This window comes from Ranitomeya variabilis, chromosome 5, assembly GCF_051348905.1.
Source record: "Ranitomeya variabilis isolate aRanVar5 chromosome 5, aRanVar5.hap1, whole genome shotgun sequence".
Lineage (NCBI taxonomy): Eukaryota > Metazoa > Chordata > Amphibia > Anura > Dendrobatidae > Ranitomeya > Ranitomeya variabilis.
Genome location: NC_135236.1, coordinates 127,755,055 through 127,777,773, shown reverse-complemented (window position 1 = coordinate 127,777,773; position 22,719 = coordinate 127,755,055). Strand labels below are relative to the sequence as shown.

Here is a 22,719-nt window from a genome sequence, read left to right as displayed (position 1 = left end):
CAAATGTGATGACGACAGCGCAGTGACGTGTATTGTGGGTCTTATAAGGATGGAATAAATCAGACATTGCGCTGCACGGGATGCGGTTACTGTGTGTGCAGGGGATATTGGACGCGTGGAAGGGGGTTTTGCGCCGTATTAGCGGTTTTCGCCTGGCTGCTGCCGGTTATACTTCCGGGGCGGTGACCTCGGTGACGGCGGCTGCCCGCGCACTTTGGTTTTAGGACAGGAGGAGAATGTGGCAGCAGAGACACCAGGCGGCGGAGGAGCTGCGCGCGGCGCTCACCAGGTCCTGGACAGCACACGTACGGGGAGGGGGCGCGACGCTGCTGGGGCTTGTGGTGGGACAGTTGCACGCTCTAGCCTGTCATGTCCAGTTTGGGGCTTATAGTCCTACGCAGACGCATGTTAAAGGGAAGGTGCCACCAGTTTTCTTGTAGTTTGTTTTTTTGTGAAATTAAGCTTAAAATAGTAAATAAAGTGTATTAATGCAATGTTTGCACTGCTTGCAAACATTTCTATATGAAAAATATTATGTACTTTCTTACAAATATATATATTGACCACTAGGGGGAGCATTTTCCGTTTTAGACCTCAAGCAGCTATAGTGAGACTTACCAGCTTTACTGTTAGCTGGAAAATTGGGGCAGTAACTGTTGACATCAGCATTTCCCTCCCCTTTTGGGTGGTCTAATATCCCTGGGGCAGAATGAAGAGCAGCATCACAGGGCAGCGCCATTTTGTGTGTGACTGCCCTGTGATCTGCTATCACCAGCAGTTAGTGCATCAGAAGCACAGTTAGTTTATGTGGTGTTTATGTATGGAGCAGCATTGTCTGTGCAGAGCTGTCTGTGACTCATCCCTCAGTAAGATAAGAAGGAGCTCCAGGTCTGCAGTGAATGGCCAGGCATTGTGGAGGGAGGGGAGAGATACATTGTATGGCAGAGAGAGGTGTCAGGTGTCACCTCTCTGCAGGCTGGGAATGCAGCTTAATGGAGTGAATGGAGCTCCTGTGATAGAGAGTAAGTGGAGCTGGGCAGAGAGCACTGGGCTATAGTAAAATGGCTGCTAGTCACACCTACAGCAGTGAGTTGTGCAGCCCACAGAGGCGTGCCCAGCTCAATGCTAACGCCTCTCCAATGTTAAAGATAGGGTCCTCGCTGGTCTATTAGCTCCTATGTCCATGGGGTGCTGTAAAATGACACTTAGTGCCCTGCTACTGCTGCAAAACCAAGATGTCAGCCCCCAGTTCCTTCTTTAAACTCATATAACACAAGAAATCTGTTTCACATGCATTTAAAACTTGGTTATAGCAGCATGTTATGCTACATTACAGTGATTTATTAATAATCTACAAATGCGGTACCTTCCCTTTAAGGGCTGTCACACTGCTTGTGTTGCTGGGATCTGTAGGTCATCACCTGATCAGTGTAGAAGTTTGTTTTGCTGGGACTTGCAGTCCTCTAGGGTGGATGGGTGTAGTTTTTTACCTCTGCTAATACTGTCGTGCAATCCTGCTATAATAGTAATTCAATATCCTGGACTTTGTTAGTTGTGTGCTGAGACTTGTAGTTCTGCGGGAGTGATGTATGTGGTTTACACATGGCGTGATGTTAGGTGCTGTGTCTGCGCCTACGGGATGATGAGTGGTGTGAATTGTGGGGTCATTACTGGAGGTTTCCCACCCACCGAAGCCTCGGTGACATCGGCAGTAAGGCTACTTTCACACATCAGGTTTTTTGCATCAGGCACAATCCAGCGAATTTTCAAAAAAACAGATGTTTTTTTTTCCAGAGTTGTATTAGCACCAGATTGTGCCTGATGTCCCAACGTTTCATCCGTTTTTTGCTGGGTCCGGCGGCCGGAGAAAGCATCCAGACGAACTTTCTTTGTTACAGCGAAAAACCTGATGGCGCCGTCCGGCTTTTTTGGCAATGGACGCCTATGGGAGCAGCATGCGCCACCTGACGACATCCTGTGCCTGAGTCCGGCCTCCAAACTGCGCATGCCCTGTTCTCTCTCCCTATGCAGCATCAATAGTAAAAAGATATAATGCAAAAAATAAACAAAAATAAAAAATCGTGATATTCTCACCTTCCGGCGTGCCCCACAGCCTTCCTGCTCTTCGTGATGCTTCTGGTCCCAGTAATGCATCGCGGCAATGACCCCAGATGACGTGCGGTCTCGCGAAGAGCAGGATGGCTGCGGGGGACACCAGAAGGTGAGAATATCACAATTTTTTGTTTATTATTTTTTTACATTATATCTTTATTCCGGATCTGGAAGAAAAGCTGACCCGGCGCAATTAGTTATTACAGTAATTGTGCCGGATCCAGCAATCCGTCCTGCTGCCAGATTATGCATTACAGCGCTGGACGGATGTGTGAAACTAGCCTAACCAGTGCACGGTTTTCAGTATATGCTGATGTAATACATGAACTCACTCACAGAATATGTTGGTGCCGTATAAACAATGGTAATTAAAGGGAACCTGTCACCCCGTTTTTACAGTATGAGATAAAAATACCATTAAATAGGGCCTGAGCTGAAGAAAGGCACTGCACAGCTGAAGAAAAAGAGCACGATCTGCGCTATTCACTGCTTTATCGCTGGCGGTGGCCATCTTCCTGAGGCCGCGCGTGTGCAGATGGAGCGCTCTGCTGCTCGGGGCTTCAGGAAAATGGCCGCGGGATGCCGCGTGTGCGCAGATGGAAATCACGGCGGCCATTTTCCTGAAGCCGAGTTCGCATCTCAGTGGATTCTGCAGTTGGGCATGCGCAAACCACTACGCCACCAACGGAAAGATAAGCAAGATCTGGGGAGAAGAAGCGATTTCACCACGCACATTTGACCAGACCACCTTGATTGACAGGCGAAAACGGCGTCTTTGATAAGGTATTTTGGCAGCATAGGTGGGGAATCAGGGTACACAAAATACACTATTGTCCAGCACAGCTCAGGCCCTATTTAATGGTATTTTTATCTCATACTGAAAAAACGGGGTGACAGGTTCCCTTTAAGGGGAAACTGTCACCACAAATCACCTATGTAAATGTTAATATGGGCATACAGGTTATATACTGCAGAGAAGTCATCCCTGTGTGCCTCATATCAGTGGTGTTGAGGATAAATCACCTTTTATCACCTTATATATGTGACCTCTTCCAGGCTCTGTGGAGGACGCTGCCAGGAAGATGACTCTGCCTCCAGAGCTTGTTATCCATTTAAGGAGCAGTTACCAGTGTGATATGTAACACAGAACAGGAGACATGAAACTCTTTTTGCAAACAACTTTTCTGCTTCTCTCTGAGCACTGCTGTATTACAGCCCTGTCCGCCTGTGAGATGGAAGCTGAGAGGAACCTGCAGATGTGCCAGGTATAATCAGGAAAGTAGAGAGCGGCCATTACACAACTCCCTCTTATATTTATAACAAGCTCTGGAGGCAGAGTTATCTTCCCTGCACCGTCCTCCCCATAGCCTGGAAGAGGTGATTTACGTTAAAGCAACAACAGATGATTTTTGTTTTTCAATCACAAAGCCTTATCTGTGAGACACACAGGCAGGACTTTTTCAGCTGTCTATAACCTGTATGCCGATATTAATATTTTAAATACCGTAGGTTACATGTGGTGACAGATTCCCTTTAAAATAATCTATATACTGTAACTCTGTAATGTGGATATGTACTGTACCTGTATTATATAAGTAGCTATATGATGAGCATCTGTTGGGGATTTGATCAAGAGTAATGGTGTCCTCGATGCTGAGAAGTACAGGCAGATGCTTATCCAGGGGAGCACGGTGGCTCAGTTGAGCAAATTTTTTTAAATTCACTTCCGATTCTGATCGGCGCCGAAATATTATTTTTGCAATATTCACCAAATATCATTGGAGTCAATGGGCGTAGAAATGATCATGTTCGGAACTGATCATCAACCATAAATTCGACGTGGATAGGGTACCAATATGGGAAATTCACGTTTGGTGACCGATTCTGAACATATTCGCTCAACTCTACTCAGTGGTTAGCATTGTTACTTTGCAGCACTGGGTTCAAATCCCACCAAGGACAACATCTGCAAGTAGTTTGTGTTTGTGAGAGTTTCCTCCGGATTCTCCGGTTTCCTCCCACACTACAAAGACATACTGATAGGGAATTTTGATTGGGAGCCACAATGGGGACAGTGATGATAATTAGGGCTGTGGAGTCGGTAAGCCACAGTTGCGACTCCGACTCAGACTCCTGGATTTTATCAGACTCCGACTCTGGCTCCGACTCCGGCTCCGACTCCTTCATAAATGGCCAATTCGTAACAATAAATTTACTGTTGTAAGATATTAACATCGTGCTTATTCAGTTTCTCACCATCATATAAGTAATCAGACCACTTAGAGCAAAAACTATATTTATTAGAATACAATTAGAATATAGCAAATAACTTTCATAAACTTTTCTAAACTCTTGTAAGTAATTATGCAATAAACACTGTTATGCAGTTAATAAGAAGAAATCTATAAATTTGTCCTCAGAAAAAGTATTGCCTCTGTCAGATCCTCCTTCATGGATGCCCTCAAATCTGATCTAATTATTTTGAGAGCAGAGAACAACCTCTCTACACTAACTTGGGTTGGTGGCAAAGCAGTAACCACTCGGGCAACATCTCTGACAATGTCAGGATACAGAGGAATCGCTTGTTGCACTGTTATTTTTGATGAACGGTCAAATTTCTCAATTTCTTTTAGTGCACATGAAAAATTCTGCTGAAAGGTACTGGCTGTGTTCTTTGATGGGGATGACTCTTCTATGTGGGAACGCTTTGCACGGTCCTTGTGATCCAAATATTTTTCGAAATTAAATTCTTCATCAGTTGATGAGGGTGAAGATGTGGCAGGATGACCAAATTCTTCTTGTTCCTCCTGACTGTTCTGCAACCCGTTCATCCTTACTGCTATTTCAAACAGAGCTTCTTTTCCTTTACTTAGCTGTTGATCATCTAGAAGAATCCGATGCATTGGGTCTACATACACAGCTGCCAAAAGAATGTTATTTTGTAATAGTAGCTCCTCTCTCCGTTTCATTGATGTAGCAATGCCACTTGCAATTAACCCTCCTCTTTGGGACAGGCGAAACATCAGGTTCTTCCACTCCTTTAAGAAAATACCTGGAGTTAAGTCCTATACTTGTAATTTTTTAGTCACTGTAAATGGGTGCTCTAGCAATTTTTCCAGCTCAGTCACCTGATTCCACTGACTTTCATTTAGCGTCAGTTGAGGGTTAGCCATGTCTACAAGAAAGGTTTTCAGTTCAACCAAGCGCTGAATCATTAAGTAAGTACTGCCCCATCGTGTGGCTTGATCAATAATTGCCCCTTTTCCAGCACGTCTCTTCAAAATTGAGTCAACTTTAGGGGTTCTGGCAACAGTAGCCAATTTTCTCACCTTGCCAATCAGTGCAGCAGCATGTCCTTCTTGCAGACTGTCTCTTATAGCCAGCTGTAGCGTATGCACAACACAGCGCATGTGATGAATGAAAGAACGTATTGACAGTTTCAACAAGATCATCTAAACTATCATGTTGCTGTTCATCTGAAGCAACTTCAGTTTGCTCCTCAGTTACAATACTGTGTTCCTCTATTTCAAACATTTCTGTGTCTGTGGACCCAGAATGTTCTTCTAGCTGCTGGTTACCATCATTACTCTGATTCATTAGCTTAATAGTACTTATCATATTTGAAGCATTGTCAGTTACGACAGAAAGAACTTGCTCTTTTTTAAGTTCATAGTCTTGCAGAACCTTTTCCACCAAGACCTGGAGAAACTCACTGGTGTGATGAGCTTTGGTGTCTTTTACTACCAATGTCTTGGTAACTATTTCATTTTTGTCACAAACAAATCGGACATTGATGGCAAAATAGTTCACTCTGACGTGTGCAGGCATCCATTTTAAGAAACAGAAAGCGTCCCTTGAGAGTTTTTTTAAGTTCTTCCTTTTGTTTAAAAGCTTCTTCGATTACTAATTTTCTAATACTCTCTCTCTCCAGAGAAACACCAAGCTTGCGGGCCATTTCCCCATTCAAACACATAAAGGCTGGTCGTGAAAATAATGAAATAGGCACACTATCCTTTACAACAAGCTCTATGATCTGTTTTTTAAATGTATCTACTGTCGTTGTCACAGTAACTTTGTCACTGACAAAATATCTTGCAACTGATGGCTGCAAAGTTCTCTGCTCCTTTGTTTGGCTGGAAGAGCTGGGCACTGGTTCATTGGTTTGGATGCAGTCTTTCTCATCCACTGCTTTCAGTACTTCTGGATGAAAGCGCTGTAAATGTCTCTTTTGATTAGAAGCTCTGGTAGGAGCATTTTTATCTTTGCCTGAATATGCACTGATCTTGGCTTCACAGCATTTGTTTTCGTCTGGATCATTTGTCATACACTGACAGACATAATGTTTTCTATCTTGAGTGATGGTGAAATGTTCAAATACAGCTGATTTAATGTGACCCTTCTTTGACATTCTCAGGTTTTTAATTCTGCATTCACAATCCAAATGACAATTGTTTTTCCTAAAAACAATTGTACAAAATTATTGCCAGGCCGTACAACTGATATAGTGGTCAGTAATACTGTTATTCCTCATGTACTTAGTTAACTGATGCAAAGTTTGTTGAAAGGATAATACTTCTTACAGTCTTCCTCTTCTGAGTAGCAGCTGTGAGATGCTTGGAAGACGCACACCTAGTAAACATCTAGTCTAGAGGAGGAGCTTTACTAGTAAGAATTTGCAACACATTTTCACTTTCAGTTTCATACATTATAAGTAGGGGGGGTTGGGGCACCATGAGGTTAACCAAGTATAAGATTAGGCAAGGGCAGTGGAGAACAGTGACACACAAGAAGTAAGGGTACCGTTACACTAAATGATTTACCAACGATCACGACCAGCGATACGACCTGGCCGTGATCGTTGGTAAGTCGTTGTGTGGTCGCTGGAGAGCTGTCACACAGACAGCTCTCCAGCGACCAACGATGCCGAAGTCCCCGGATAACCAGGGTAAACATCGGGTTACTAAGCGCAGGGACGCGCTTAGTAACCCGATGTTTACCCTGGTTACCATTGTAAATGTAAAAAAAACCAAAAACACTACATACTCACATTCCAGTGTCTGTCACGTACCTCGCCGTCAGCTTCCCTCACTGACTGTGTCAGTGCCGGCTGTAAAGCACAGCACAGCGGTGACGTCACCGCTGTGCTCTGCTTTTACTTTACGGCCGGCACTCAGTCAGTGCGGGAAGCTGACGGCGAGGGACGTGACAGACACCGGAATGTGAGTATGTAGTGTTTTTGTTTTTTTTTTACATTTACAATGGTAACCAGGGTAAATATCGGGTTACTAAGCGCAGCCCTGCGCTTAGTAACCCTATGTTTACCCTGGTTACAAGCGAACACATCGCTGGATCGGCGTCACACACGCCGATCCAGCGATGACAGCGGGTGATCCAGCGACGAAAGAAAGTTTCAAACGATCTGCTACGACGTACGATTCTCAGCGGGGTCCCTGATCGCAGTAGCGTGTCAGACACAGCGATATCGTAACTATATCGCTGGAACGTCACGGATCGTGCCGTCGTAGCGACCAAAGTGCCACTGTGAGACGGTACCCTAAGAAATGTCTCTATCTCCAGCAGAACTGCTTATCACTGTTGTTCATAGTTTGATAGAACATATATATTTGAGTAACATTTATAAAATTCATATGAAAGTTCAATTATGAAATATTAATACATTTTTTTGAACCCCTTTCTGTCATTGGACGTACTATTCCGTCCATGTGGGGTGGGCCCTACTTCCCAAGGATGGAATAGTACGTCCAGCGCGACCGGCCGCACTCACGGGGGGAGCGCGGCCGGGTGTCAGCTGACGGTATCGCAGCTGACATCCGGCACTATGGGCCAGGAGCGGTCACGGACCGCCCCCGGCACATTAACCCCCGGCACACTGCGATCAAACATGATCGCAGTGTTCCGGCGGTACAGGGAAGCATCGCGCAGGGAGGGGGCTCCCTGTGTGCTTCCCTGAGACGATCGGTACAAGGCGATGTGCTCACCTTGTACCGAGCGTCTCCTCCCTGCAAGCCCCGGATCCAAAATGGCTGCGGGGCTGCATCCGGGTCCTGCAGGGAGGTGGCTTCACAGTGCCTGCTCAGAGCAGGCGCCGGGAAGCCTCCCTGCTGTGCTGTGTGATCGCCGATCTGACACAGTGCACAGCAAAGTGTCAGATCGGCGATCTGTCACTTTACTGTGAAGTCCCCCCCTGGGGCAAAGTAAAAATGTAAAAAAAAAAAAAAAAAAATCCTAAATAAATAATAACAAAAAAAAATATTGTTCCAATAAATACATTCCTTTAGCTAAATAAAAATAAAAAAACAATAAAAGTACACATATTTAGTATCGCCGCGTCCGTAACGACCCGACCTATAAAACTGTCCCACTAGTTAACCCCTTCAGTGAACACCGTAAAAAAAGAGGCAAAAAACGCTTTATTATCATACCGCCGAACAAAAAGTGGAATAACATGCGATCAAAAAGATGGATATAAATAACAATTGTACTGCTGAAAATGTCATCTTGTCCCGCAAAAAACGAGCTGCCATACAGCATCATCAGCGAAAAAATAAAGTTATAGTCCTCAGAATAAAGCGATGCAAAAATAATTATTTTTTCTATAAAATAATTTTTATCGTATAAAAGCGCCAAAACATTAAAAAAATGATATAAATGAGGTATCGCTGTAATCGTACTGACCCGAAGAATAACACTTATCTATTTTACCAAACGCGGAACGGTATAAGCGCCCCCCCAAAAGAAATTCATGAATAGCTGGTTTTTGGTCATTCTGCCTCACAAAAATCGGAATAAAAAGCGATCAAAAAATGTCACGTGCCCGAAAATGTTACCAATAAAAACGTCAACTTGTCCCGCAAAAAACAAGACCTCACATGACTCTGTGGACCAAAATATGGAAAAATTATAGAACTCAAAATGTGGTAACACAAAAAAACATTTTTTGCAATAAAAAGCGTCTTTTAGTGTGTGACGGCTGCCAATCATAAAAATCCGCCAGAAAACCCGCTATAAATAGTAAATCAAACCCCCCCCCCCCCCCCCCCCCCTTTCATCACCCCGTTAGTTTAGAAAAATTAAAAAAAATGTATTTATTTACATTTTCCCGCTAGGGTTAGGGCTACAGTTAGGGTTAGGGTTGGGGCTAAAGTTAGGGTTTTGGATTACATTTAGGGTATGTGCACACGTCAGGATTTCTTGCAGAAATTTCCTGAAGAAAACCGGAAATTTTCTGCAAGAAATCTGCATATTTTTTTTTTGCGTTTTTTTTTTTTTTTAGCATTTTGCAAGCATAATTAGCTTGCAGAATGCTAAAGTTTTCCAAGCGATCTCTAGCATTGCTTGGAAAACTGATTGACAGGTTGGTCACACTTGTCAAACATAGTGTTTGACAAGTGTGACCAACTTTTTACTATAGATGCAGCATCAATAGTAAAAGATAGAATGTTTAAAAATAATTTAAAAAAATGGTTATACTCACCTGCAAACAGCCGATCTCCTCAGCGGCTTCCGTTCCTATAGATGGTGTGTGTCTGTGTGCAGGACGTTCGATGACGTCGCGGTCACGTGACCGCGACGTCATCGCGGTCATTTGACCGCAACGTCATCGCAGGTCCTTCACACACACCATCTATAGGAACGGAAGCGGCGGCATGCACCGCTGAGAGGCGGGAAGACTCCGGGGGCCATCGAAGGTGAGTATATGACTATTTTTTATTTTAATTCTTTTTTTTTTTTTTTTTTTACCAATTATATGGTGCCCAGTCCGTGGAGGAGAGTCTCCTCTCCTCCACCCTGGGTACCAACCGCACATGATCTGCTTACTTCCTGCATGGTGGGCATAGCCACATGCGGAAAATAAGCAGATCAATGCATTCCTAGGTGTGCGGAATCCCCGCAATTCCGCAAATTTAATGAACATGTTGCTTTTTTTTTCCGCGATGCGATTTTTTTCACGGAAAAAAATGCAACATTTGCACAAGAAATGCGGAATGCACTGAAAATAATGGGAGGCATATGTAAGCTTTTTTTCGCGTTTTTATAGCGAAAAAATGCGAAAAATACTGAACGTGTGCACATGGCCTCACAGTTGGGAATAGGGTTGGGGTTAGGGGTGTGTCAGGGTTAGGGGTGTGGTTAGGGTTACAGTTGAGATTAGGGTTAGGGGTGTGTTTGGATTAGGGTTTCAGTTAGAATTGGGGAGTTTCCACTGTTCAGGCACATCAGGGGCTCTCCAAATGCGACATTGTGTCCGATCTCAATTCCAGCCAATTCTGCGTTGAAAAAGTAAAACAGTGCTCCTTCCCTTCCGAGCTCTCCCGTGCGCACAAACAGGGGTTTACCCCAACATATGTATCAGCGTACTCAGGACAAATTGTACAACAACTTTTGGAGTCCAATTTCTTCTCTTACCCTTGGGAAAATAAAAAATTGGGGGCGAAAAGATCATTTTGTGAAAAAAATATGATTTTTTATTTTTACGGCTCTGCATTATAAACTTTTTGTGAAGCACTTGGTGGGTCAAAGTGCTCACCACACATCTAGATAAGTTCCTTAGGGGGTCTACTTTCCAAAATGGTGTCACTTGTGGGGGGTTTCCATGTTTACGCACATCAGTGGCTCTCCAAACACAACATGGCGTCCCATCTGAATTCCAGTCAATTTTGCATTGAAAAGTCAAATGGCGCTCCTTCGCTTCCGAGCTCTGCCATGCGCCCAAATAGTGGTTTACCCCCACATATGGGGTATCGGCGTACTTAGGACAAATTGTACAACAACTTTTGGGGTCCATTTTCTCCTGTTACCCTTTGTAAAATAGAACAAATTGGAGCTGTAGTAAATTTTTTGTGTAAAAAAGTTAAATGTTCATTTTTATTTAAACATTCCAAAAATTCCTGTGAAACACCTGAAGGGTTAATAAACTTCTTGAATGTGGTTTTGAGCACATTGAGGGGTGCAGTTTTTAGAATGGTGTCACACTTGTGTATTTTCCATCATATAGACCCCTCAAAATGACTTCAAATGAGATGTGGTCCCTAAAAAAAAAATGGTGTTGTAAAAATGAGAAATTGCTGGTCAACTTTTAACCCTTATAACTCCCTAACAAAAATAATTTGGATTCCAAAATTGTGCTGATGTAAAGTAGATATGTGGGAAATGTTACGTATTAAGTACTTTGTGTGACATATCTCTGTGATTTAATTGTATAAAAATTCAAAGTTGGAAAATTGCAAAATTTTCAAAATTTTCACCAAATTTCCGTTTTTTTTCACAAATAAACGCAGGTAATATCAAAGAAATGTTACCACTATAATGAAGTACAATATGTCACGAGAAAACAATGTCAGAATCACCGGGATCCGTTGAAGCGTTCCAGAGTTATAACCTCATAAAGGGACAGTGGTCAGAATTGTAAACATTGGCCCGGTCATTAACGTGCAAACAACCCTTGGGAGTAAAGGGGTTAAAGTCGGAGTCGGTACATTTCTACTAACTCCGACTCCACGACTCTGACTCCACAGCCCTGATGATAATGTCTGTACAGCGCTGTGGAATATGATGGAAGCATGTAAGTAAGCATAATAAATAAATCCATTATGCAATACCATTCACAGGACAGTACATCCGCTGTCATTTTGAACTGTCTTCATTGTTAAAAGCAATAAGGGATGTGATTCAGCAAAGTGTCTTTTGCTAGAATACTGGTGCAAAATGTTTTGTAGAGTCACTGGGTTTTTTTTATTTTATTTTTTTTAACTACTCTAGCATTCCTGGTGAGGTGCACGTTACTGAGAAATTCATTAAGTGGCGTGCCCCTCTTAATAAGTTTTGTGCCTCATACACCTGCAAGCCTTTCATTAAGGCCGGGGTCACACTTTTGAGTGCAATGTGAGAAACTCGTGCCTCAATACCCGGCACTCGGGACCACTCGGGATTTCAGCTGTGCAGAAATACATGCAGCCGCAGACTCCAGTCCCGAGCGCCGGCCGCAGTGCCGGGTATTGATGCGAGAGACTCGCATTGCACTCGCAAGTGTGACCCCGGCCTAAGACTGAGGTGCGCAGTTCAGTCTTAATTAACTGGCTGAAAGGAAGTGATGATATGGCGCCTTAATCAGTCTGTCTGGGATTTCATGAACAACCTCCTAGAGTTCCTTCAGAACTGTGTGCAAGTGTACGTATTTATTATACTTATTTATATATAGTGCCATAATTTTCCTCAGCAGTTTCCAGACATAATCATCAATATCTCCATCGGGGCTCACAATCTAAATTGCCTCAGTATGCTTTTGGATACATAGAATTGATGATGTTTTGAATGCAAAGGGTGGTCACACCACATGCTGATTTGATATAGATTTAATAAGTATGAGAATAAAAGCGGCACTCACCCGTTCTAAGCAGTAGAATTGATGTCCTTTATTTGCGCTCAGCAAGTTACAGGCATGTTTCGGCGGCGGCAGGTGGGGAGAGGGGTGCAGGGAGTGAACGACTGAACGTTCACTCCCCGCACCCCTCTCCCCACCTGCTGCCACCGAGTGCCGCTTTTATTCTCATACTTATTTTGTCGATTGTGAATTTCATATGGTGAGCACCACCCCTGTCAGCAGTGAGCCTCGGAATGTGCTGATCTTCAAAGGATCAAATAGAGTATATATCTTCATGCAACATACAGCAATCGGTGCCGTTCGCTCCCACTTTTTTCTTGAAGGATTTTGATATAGATTTATTTTTATTCGTTCACTTAGTAGTTTATTTTAGCATAAGTAACAAAATACAAACGTTTCTATTTTTGAAAGCTTTCTTAGGGCTCTTTCACCACACGTATGGAAGGCACTTACACATGTAGACCCGTTCAAGTGAATGGGTCTGTGCCCATGTCAGTGTGTTTCTATGGACCGTGTGTCCGTGGGCAAAACCGCTGACATGTCCCTTTTTTTTTTTTTTTCTTTTATACTAACTGCATGGTCTGCAAATCGTCCTGCACACTGATTACACACGGATGGTATGTGTTTGATACATACCGGTGCCTGGCAATCAGCGGTATTGTTCACACTGATCCTGTGTGCTGAAGACCGCTCTCCTCATCTTCCCTGTGATGAGCGTGAGCAGGGGACAATGTTGAGTGTTGTGTTCAGGATAGGAGAAAAAAAAAATGGAAAGACACCTGCGCTTGCTCACATTTCGAAAGGTAATTCTAAAAGCAGCAAAATGGTATTAACCCCTTCATGGAAGTGCATCTGAACAGCAAGGTGGATTGCTGTTGAGGGGAGATAGAGAGAAAAAAAAAACTCTATAAATCTTCAGCACAGCGAGTGTGAGCGAGCTGAGTGTGACCTGAGCGTAAGTGTGAACGGCGGTAAGTGTGTGACTTGTGATTCAGTGACTTTGGAATCGGGGAGTTTCCAAGGGAGGAATTGCTTCGGTTTTTTTTTTTGTTTTGTTTTTTTTTAATTAATACTTTGTTATTTATTTTTAATTAACGTTTCTGTGTGGTGCAATCCCCATTAGGAAATGTGCTCCACAATTGTTAATGCCATCCAGTGCACATCTTGCCACATGTATGCAGTCCTTGACCAGCCGGTCGAGGGTGCATACTGCTGTGCGAGATGTGAGCACATTGTGCATTTGGAAACCCAGATACTGGATCTAAATGTGCAGCTGGCAACACTGAGATCCATAGACAATATGGAGAGGAGTCTTCTGCTCACAGAGCAGACGCTCAATGGGATAGATGAGGAGGGGGATGGTAGGATGGAGCTGCATGACAGTGTGGCAGTTAGCTGGGTGACAGATAGAAGGCGGGGTAGAGGGAAGAGTGCCAGGGAGGCTAGTCCTGATCTGGCACACCCCAATAAGTTCGCTAAGTTGGCAGATGAGGGGGGTGCCAGTACAGGGGTAGCACTGCTGCAGCCAGGCATGTCCTCTGAAAGCCGGAGGAGTGACTGCTCCAGTAAGGAGGGAAATAGGAGAGCAGGGCAGGCCAGACAGGTGCTGGTAGTGGGGGACTCAATTATTAGGGGAACAGATAGGGCAATCTGTCACAAAGACGGATCGTCGGACGGTGTGCTGCCTACCTGGCGCTCGAGTCCGACACATCGCTGATCGGGTGGACAGATTACTGGGAGGGGCTGGTGAGGACCCAGCGGTCATGGTGCACATTGGCACAAATGACAAAGTTAGAGGTAGGTGGAAGGTCCTTAAAGATGATTTCAGGGAATTAGGCTGCAAGCTGAAAGCAAGGACCTCCAACGTGGTATTTTCCGAAATACTGCCTGTACCACGTGCCACGCCAGAGAGGCAACGGGAGATTAGGGAGGTTAATAAGTGGCTCAAGAATTGGTGTAGGAAGGAGGGGTTTGGGTTCCTGCAGAACTGGGCCGACTTCTCAGATGGCTACAGGCTCTACGCTAGGGACGGGCTGCACCTCAATGGGGAAGGGGCAGCTGTGCTGGGGGAGAAAATGGTTAGAAGGTTGGAGGAGTGTTTAAACTAGGGATTGGGGGGGAGGGTATTCATTTTATAGGAGGGGAAGATAGTGCAGATAGAGACCTTGGCACAAATAAGGAAGTTGGGGGTGGCGGTGGCATGGGGGGTGGGGTTAGAACAGTTAGTAATTTAAGAAAGAATAGAGGTACAGAGAGGAACATCAAGTGCATGTATACTAATGCCAGAAGCCTCGCCAACAAAATGGATGAATTAGAACTAATGTTGTTGGAGCATAATTATGACATGGTGGGGATATCTGAGACGTGGCTGGATGAGAGCCATGACTGGGCTGTTAACTTGCAGGGCTATAGCCTGTTCAGAAATGACCGAACGGGGGAGGTGTGTGTCTATATGTAAAATCTTCCTTAAAACCCATCCTGCGTGATAATATAGGTGAATTTAATGAAAATGTAGAGTCCCTGTGGGTGGAGATAAGGGGAGGGGGAAAAAATAATAAATTACTGATAGGGATTTGTTATAAATCTCAAAAAATAATGGAAGCAATGGAGAATATCCTCGTAAAGCAAATAGATGAAGCTGCGACTCAAGGAGAAGTCATTATTATGGGGGACTTCAACTACCCTGAAATAGATTGGGGAACAGAAACCTGCAGTTCCAGCAAAGGTAATCGGTTTTTGACAACTATGAGAGACCATTACCTTTCACAACTGGTTCAGGACCCAACAAGGAGGGGGGCACTGCTAGACCTAATATTAACCAACAGGCCAGACCGCATATCAAATATAAGGGTTGGGGGTCACTTGGGGAATAGTGATCACAAAATAATAAGTTTTCATGTCTCCTTTAATAAGACGTGTAGTAGAGCGGTGACAAGGACACTAAACTTCAGGAGGGCAAATTTCCAACGGATGAGAGAGGATCTTGGTGCAATTAACTGGGACGATATCCTGAGACACAAAAATACACAAAGAAAATGGGAGACGTTTATTAGCATCCTGGATAGGACCTGTGCACAGTATATACCGCATGGGAATAAACATACTAGAAATAGGAGGAAACCAACATGGCTAAATAGAGCTGTAAGGGGCGCAATAAGGGACAAAAAGAAAGCATTTAGAGAATTAAAGGAAGTAGGTAGTGAGGAGGCATTAAATAAATACAGAAAATTAAATAAATTCTGTAAAAAGCAAATCAAGGCAGCAAAGATTGAGACAGAGAGACTCATTGCCAGAGAGAGTAAAAATAATCCCAAAATATTCTTTAACTATATAAATAGTAAGAAACTAAAAAATGACAGTGTTGGCCCCCTTAAAAATAATCTGGGAGAAATGGTGGATGAGGATGAGGAAAAAGCCAATATGCTAAATGACTTTTTTTCATCAGTATTTACAAAAGAAAATCCCATGGCAGACAAAATGACTAGTGATAAAAATTCCCCATTAAATGTCACCTGCTTAACCCAGCAGGAAGTACAGCGGCATCTAAAAAAAACTAAAATTGACAAATCTCCGGGCCCGGATGGGATACACCCCCGAGTACTGCAGGAACTAAGTACAGTCATTGATAGACCATTATTTTTAATCTTTAAAGACTCCATAATAACAGGGTCTGTACCACAGGACTGGCGTATAGCAAATGTGGTGCCAATATTCAAAAAAGGGGCAAAAACTGAACTCGGTAATTATAGGCCAGTAAGCTTAACCTCTACTGTGGGTAAAATCCTGGAGGGCATTCTAAGGGATACTATACTGGAGTATCTGAAGAGGAATAACCTTATGACCCAGTATCAGCACGGGTTTACTAGGGACCGATCATGTCAGACTAATTTGATCAGCTTCTATGAAGAGGTAAGTTCCGGACTGGACCAAGGGAACCCAGTGGATGTAGTGTATATGGACTTTTCTAAAGCTTTTGATACGGTGCCACACAAAAGGTTGTTACATAAAATGAGAGTAATGGGGATAGGGGAAAATATGTGTAAGTTGGTTGAGAGCTGGCTCAGGGATAGGAAACAAAGGGTGGTTATTAATGGAGCACACTCGGACTGGGTTGCGGTTGGCAGTGGGGTACCACAGGGGTCAGTATTGGGCCCTCTTCTTTTTAACATATTTATTAATGTCCTTGTAGGGGGCATTCAGAGTAGAATTTCAATATTTGCAGATGACACTAAACTCTGCAGGGTAATCAATACAGGGGAGGACAATTTTATATTACAGGATGATTTATGTAAACTAGAAGCTTGGGCTGATAAATGGCAAATGAGCTTTAATGGGGATAAATGTAAGGTCATGCACTTGGGTAGAAGTAATAAGATGTATAACTATGTGCTTAATTCTAAAACTCTGGGCAAAACCGTCAATGAAAAAGACCTGGGTGTATGGGTGGATGACAAACTCATATTCAGTGGCCAGTGTCAGGCAGCTGCTACAAAGGCAAATAAAATAATGGGATGCATTAAAAGAGGCATAGATGCTCATGAGGAGAACATAATTTTACCTCTATACAAGTCACTAGTTCGACCACACTTAGAATACTGTGCACAGTTCTGGTCTCCGGTGTATAAGAAAGACATAGCTGAACTGGAGCGGGTGCAGAGAAGAGCGACCAAGGTTATTAGAGGACTGGGGGGTTTGCAATACCAAGATAGGTTATTACACTTGGGGATATTTAGTTTGGAAAAACGAAGACTAAGGGGTGATCTTATTTTAATGTATAAATATATGAGGGGACAGTACAAAGACCTTTCTGATGATCTTTTTAATCATAGACCTGAGACAGGGACAAGGGGGCATCCTCTACGTCTGGAGGAAAGAAGGTTTAAGCATAATAACAGACGCGGATTCTTTACTGTAAGAGCAGCAAGACTATGGAACTCTCTGCCGTATGATGTTGTAATGAGTGATTCATTACTTAAATTTAAGAGGGGACTGGATACCTTTCTGGAAAAGTATAATGTTACAGGGTATATACACTAGATTCCTTGATAAGGCGTTGATCCAGGGAACTAGTCTGATTGCCGTATGTGGAGTCGGGAAGGAATTTTTTTCCCCATGGTGGAGTTACTCTTTGCCACATAGGTTTTTTTTGCCTTCCTCTGGATCAACATGTTAGGGCATGTTAGGTTAGGCTATGGGTTGAACTAGATGGACTTACAGTCTTCCTTCAACCTTAATAACTATGTAACTATGACCGTGGGATTTTTCGTTTTTCCATTTTCGTTTTTCACTCCCCTCCTTCCCAGAGCCATAACTTTTTTATTTTTCCGTCAATTTGGCCATGTGAGGGCTTATTTTTTGCGGACGAGTTGTACTTTTGAATGACACCATTGGTTTTACCATGGCGTGTACTAGAAAACGGGAAAAAAATTCCAAGTGCGGTGAAATTGCAAAAAAAGTGCAATCCCACACTTGTTTTTTGTTTGTTTTTTTTGCTAGGTTCACTAAATGATAAAACTGACCTGCCATTATGATTCTCCAGGTCAGTACGAGTTCATAGACACCTCACATGTCTAGGTTATGTTTTACCTAAGTGGTGAAAAAAAATTCCAAACTTTGCAAAAAAATAAATAAATAAAATTGCGCCATTTTCCGATACCCGTAGCGTCTCCATTTTTCGTGATCTGGGGTCAAGTGAGGGCTTATTTTTTGCGTGCCGAGCTGGCGTTTTTAATAATAGCATTTCGGTGCAGATACGTTCTTTTGATCGCCCGTTATTGCATTTTAATGCAATGTCGCGGCGACCAAAAAAACGTCTGGCGTTTCGATTTTTTTTTTCTCGTTACGCCGATCAGGTTAATGCTTTTTTTTTATTGATAGATCGGGCGATTCTGAACGCGGCGATACCAAATATGTGTAGATTTGATATTTTTTTTATTGATTTATTTTGATTGGGGCGAAAGGGGGGTGATTTAAACTTTTATATTTTTTTTATTTTTTTCACATTTTTTTTAACTTTTTTTTTTACTTTTGCCATGCTTCTATAGCCTCCATGGGAGGCTAGAAGCAGGCACAGCCCGATCGGCTCTGCTACATAACAGCGATCATCAGATCGCTGTTATGTAGCTAAAATGCAGGTGTGCTGTGAGCGCCGACCACAGGGGGGCGCTCACAGCCACCGGCGATCAGTAACCATAGAGGTCTCAAGGACCTCTATGGTTACCTTCCTGACTCATCGCCGACCCCCGATCATGTGACGGGGGTCGGAGATGCGCTCATTTCCGGCCGCCCGGCCGGATGCGGTAGTTAAATGCCGCTGTCTGCGTTTGACAGCGGCATTTAACTAGTTAATAGCGGCGGGTGATCGCGATTTCACCCGCCGCTATTGCGCGCACATGTCAGCTGTAAAAAACAGCTGACATGTCGCGACTTTGATGTGCGCTCACCGCCGGAGCGCACATCAAAGCAGGGGACCCGACATCGGACGGTATAGTACGTCCGATGTCGGGAAGGGGTTAAACACCCCTGGTAACACAGTAAGGTAAAAAAGCATAACTGTAAAATAAATGACACTGCATTAGGCTACTTTCACACTAGCGTCGTACTGCGTCGTTTTGGAGAAAAAACGCATCCTGCAAAGTTGCCCGTAGGATGCGTTTTTTTTTCTCCATAGGCTTGCATTAGCGATGTATTGCCACACGTCGCATCCGTCGTGCGACGGATGCGTCATGTTTTGGCGGATCGTCGGCACGAAAAAAGTTCCATGTAACGTTTTTTTTGTGCGTCGTGTCTGCCGTTTTCGACCGCTCATGCGCGGCCGGAACTCCGCCCCCTCCTCCCCGAACATTACAATGGGACAGCGGATGCGTTGAAAACTGCATCCGCTGCCCCCGTTGTGCTTCTATTTCTCCTACGCCTCATTGGGGGACACAGACCGTGGGTGTTATGCTGCTGCCACTAGGAGGACACTAAGTGATACAAAGAAAGTTAGCTCCTCCCCTGCAGTATACACCCTCCTGCTGGCCCTCAGCTAACCAGTTCTTGCTTAGTGTCTTAGGAGGCACTTGGGTCTTTTTTCCCAGACCCCATCTTTGTTTTAATTTTTGATTTTTTAATTTTATGTAAATTTTTAATTTTTTATTTAACGGAGTGAAGGGGGCGACGGGTCCTTTTTTTCATAAGGTCCGCTCTCCCCCGAACCAACAACAGGCGAGCACGGCGAGTATACCTCCCCGTCCCTCTCCTGCGACGTATGGCGCACGAAAAAAGTTTGCGCCAGGGCAACGGTTCCTTTTTTGGTCCCGATTTCCCCCAACCCCCTCCAGGACCCTGCATTACAGCGATGTAATTTGGAGACGTAGGCAGTCCGGAGGGGATGTTGTGCCGCAGCCCCCCTCTGCTACAGAGATGCATCAGGGGCCTCTCCATCCCCATCCAGGGTGCATGGATTGAGCTTACAGACTCACAGAAGCGCCCAGCAGACCTGTGAGATCCGGGATGGCGGCTGTAAGTACCTTCTGGGGACTCCCCCCTGCTCCCCCTCAGCGGCAGCGATGCAGTCTGGGTCCCCAGGGAGAGGCACCGCCGACCGGTGCTCGGCGGCGCTCCGTCGCGGCCGCCGCCGCACATCGTCGGCAGGGCCCATAAATTTAGTCCCCGGCTTCTTCAGCCGGAGTAGGCCGCAGTGGCCTCTATGGGGTAGGCGCCGGCAGTACTTGCGGCAGAGCCCCTGGGGACAGGCGCCGGCGGTCGGGAACTGCGGCGGTTAGCGTCGCTCTGTTGCGGCCGCCGCGCATCCCCAGGCAGGCTGGAAATTTAGTCCCCGGCTTTTCAGCTGGAGTAGGCCGCAGTGGGCAGATCCCTCCCACGGCCGTAACCCCGCCCCCCTAGATCGGCGCTTCTCGTCTGGGACGAGAGGCGCCCTGCAGATCTCGGGGGCCTTGCTTCCTCACGCTGCCTGCCTGGAAGATGCGGTCCTGGGAGTGCCACTGGCCAGTACGCCAGCGGCAATCATTCGGCGCGCGGCCCGCCGACGCGCTCCACCGGCAGGCTCCATAAATTTAGTCCCCGGCTTTTGCAGCCGGACTAGGCCGCAGTTGAAATCCTTTTCAGGAGCGGAGGTGCTTTCATGGTCCCGATGGGCTGAACTTCGTGGATGTACAGAAGCCCCCCTCCATGGTCCGGGCAGCCTCCTCCACCACTGTGAAAGCGGACAAGGAGGCGGACGGTTCCTCTCCACCTCCCTAACAAAGGGATGATGGATTGAGGTTTATCTCTCTATCCCTGCACCGTCCACGCTGCAATACCCGACATCCGCGGCGGCTCCATGCCGGGACGCGCACCGTTGGTAAGTGGATTCTGCCAGCAATGGGCTTCTGCAGCGGGATATTGACAGGCAGTCTCAGACTTCCCTGTGGCCACCTCCCTGAGGTAACGCTCCAGTCGGCTAACAAATTTTGCTCCCGGCTTCGGCCGATGTGTAGTACAGAAGCGCACTGTGTCGCCTCAAGGCGGCTTAGCCTTTTTTCCTGGCGCTTAGCGCCTGACGCAGAAGCGCTCAATTTTCTCGAGCAACGGGTGACCACCCCTAACTTTTACGCTGACGCCGGCTGCAGAAATTTACGCCCCGGCTGGGGCCTATCATGGAAGTTTCGAGGCTCCGCCCATGTCGTGCCTGTAGCTCCGCCCCCTAAATTGGCGCTTCTCGCTCGCTGCGAGATTTTACCTAACCCGCATGACCAGTATTCCTGGTCTTAAAGTCACACGACCAGTATTCTCTGGTCTTAAAGGCACGTGACCAGTATTTCCTGGTCTTAAAGGCACGTGACCAGTATTCCCTGGTCTTAAAGGCACGTGACCAGTATTCCCTGGTCTTAAGGGTACGTGACCAGTATCCCCTGGTCTTAAGGGTACGTGACCAGTATCCCCTGGTCTTAAAGGCACGTGACCAGTATTCCCTGGTCTTACAGGCACGTGACCAGTATTCCCTGGTCTTAAGGGCGCGTGACCAGAATTCCCGGGTTTTAAAGGCACACGTCCAGTTTTCCCTGGTTTTAAAGGCACACGACCAGTATTCCCTGGTCTTAATGGCGCACGACCAGTATTCCCTGGTCTTAAAGGCACACGACCAGCATTCTCTGGTCTTAAAGCCACACGACCAGTAATCCCTGGTCTTAAAGGCAGACGACCAGTATTCCCTGGTCTTAAAGGCACACGACCAGTATTCCCTGGTCTTAAAGGCACACGACCAGTTTTCCCTGGTCTTAACGGCACACGACCAGTATTCCCTGGTCTTGAGGACACCATGACCAATCCGAAACTGGTCATAAATGAGGAGCCCTCTGCCGCTGATCCCAGTTTATCCCAGTGTAACTAGTTCCCTCAGCCTAAACTCCCTCGTAGAGCTTTTGCCATCCAGTCCGGATATGCGATTCACTGGACAGAAGCCTCTACGTGGGACGCTATGCCTGGTCTGATTTTTAACGGCGACAGGCACTTTAAAGGGCGCCGGTCTCCCCACACCATCAACAGACGGGCACTCGAAGGTCCAGGCCTAACGCCAGACAGCCTGTCCTGTCCACCCGGAGACTTGCACTCTGTGGATGTACAGAGGCATCCCTTTTTTCGGGCGTCTGAGCACCCCCCTCTGCATCACCACTATTTAACAGAAGATGCAAGTAGGCGTATTTCCCTCTCCACTTCCTTGTTAAGAGGATGGTGGATCGAGGCTCCTAATTTTTAACTCTGCAATGACCTGCTGGAAGCAGCGGCGCATTCTGCCACTCGGCAGATTAACCGGGTACAATCTCCTGTGGTTTACCTACCAGTATCCCTGCCCGATATGTCCTCAATTAAAAATGCCACGATCTGTCAAATAGCACATCTGGTTTGTTCCGTTTGGCAGCTACGGGTCCAGCCCTTTAATCTCCCTATCCGCCGCATGGATGCTAGAGCCCTTAACTACTTCGATTCACACCAGTATCCCTTTCCTGATCCCTTTCCTGAAGACAGTTCAGCTGGTCAATCATATTTTTGAGTGGGAGACTAACGAACAATCGTACGTTTCCGCAGCCCCGACCAACAGTGAAAGGGTTGTCCAGGACAGTCTAGATCTAAGGGATCTTGGTTACTAAGAGGTGGAACGATAAGTAGGACCGATTCCGGACCTCAAACTTCTAACAATCTTTTCACAAGGTTCTTCTTCGAAT

General features: G+C 45.4%; 1 protein-coding gene across 3 annotated transcripts in view; it reads left to right on the top strand.

The window, feature by feature from the left end:
* The first annotated feature begins 75 nt into the window (after positions 1 to 75).
* The window catches only part of ZWILCH (zwilch kinetochore protein), a 132,317-nt gene continuing 109,673 nt past the window's right edge, over positions 76 to 22,719 (top strand). The window contains exon 1 of one of the 3 annotated variants that reach the window (XM_077263259.1): positions 76 to 289. In XM_077263259.1, coding sequence (XP_077119374.1) covers positions 237 to 289 — 53 coding nt within the window. In that variant the 5' untranslated portion in view covers positions 76 to 236. Of the gene's footprint in view, positions 306 to 22,719 lie in introns of all 3 variants that reach the window. The other 2 variants (XM_077263260.1, XM_077263261.1) reach the window with 2 other exon arrangements.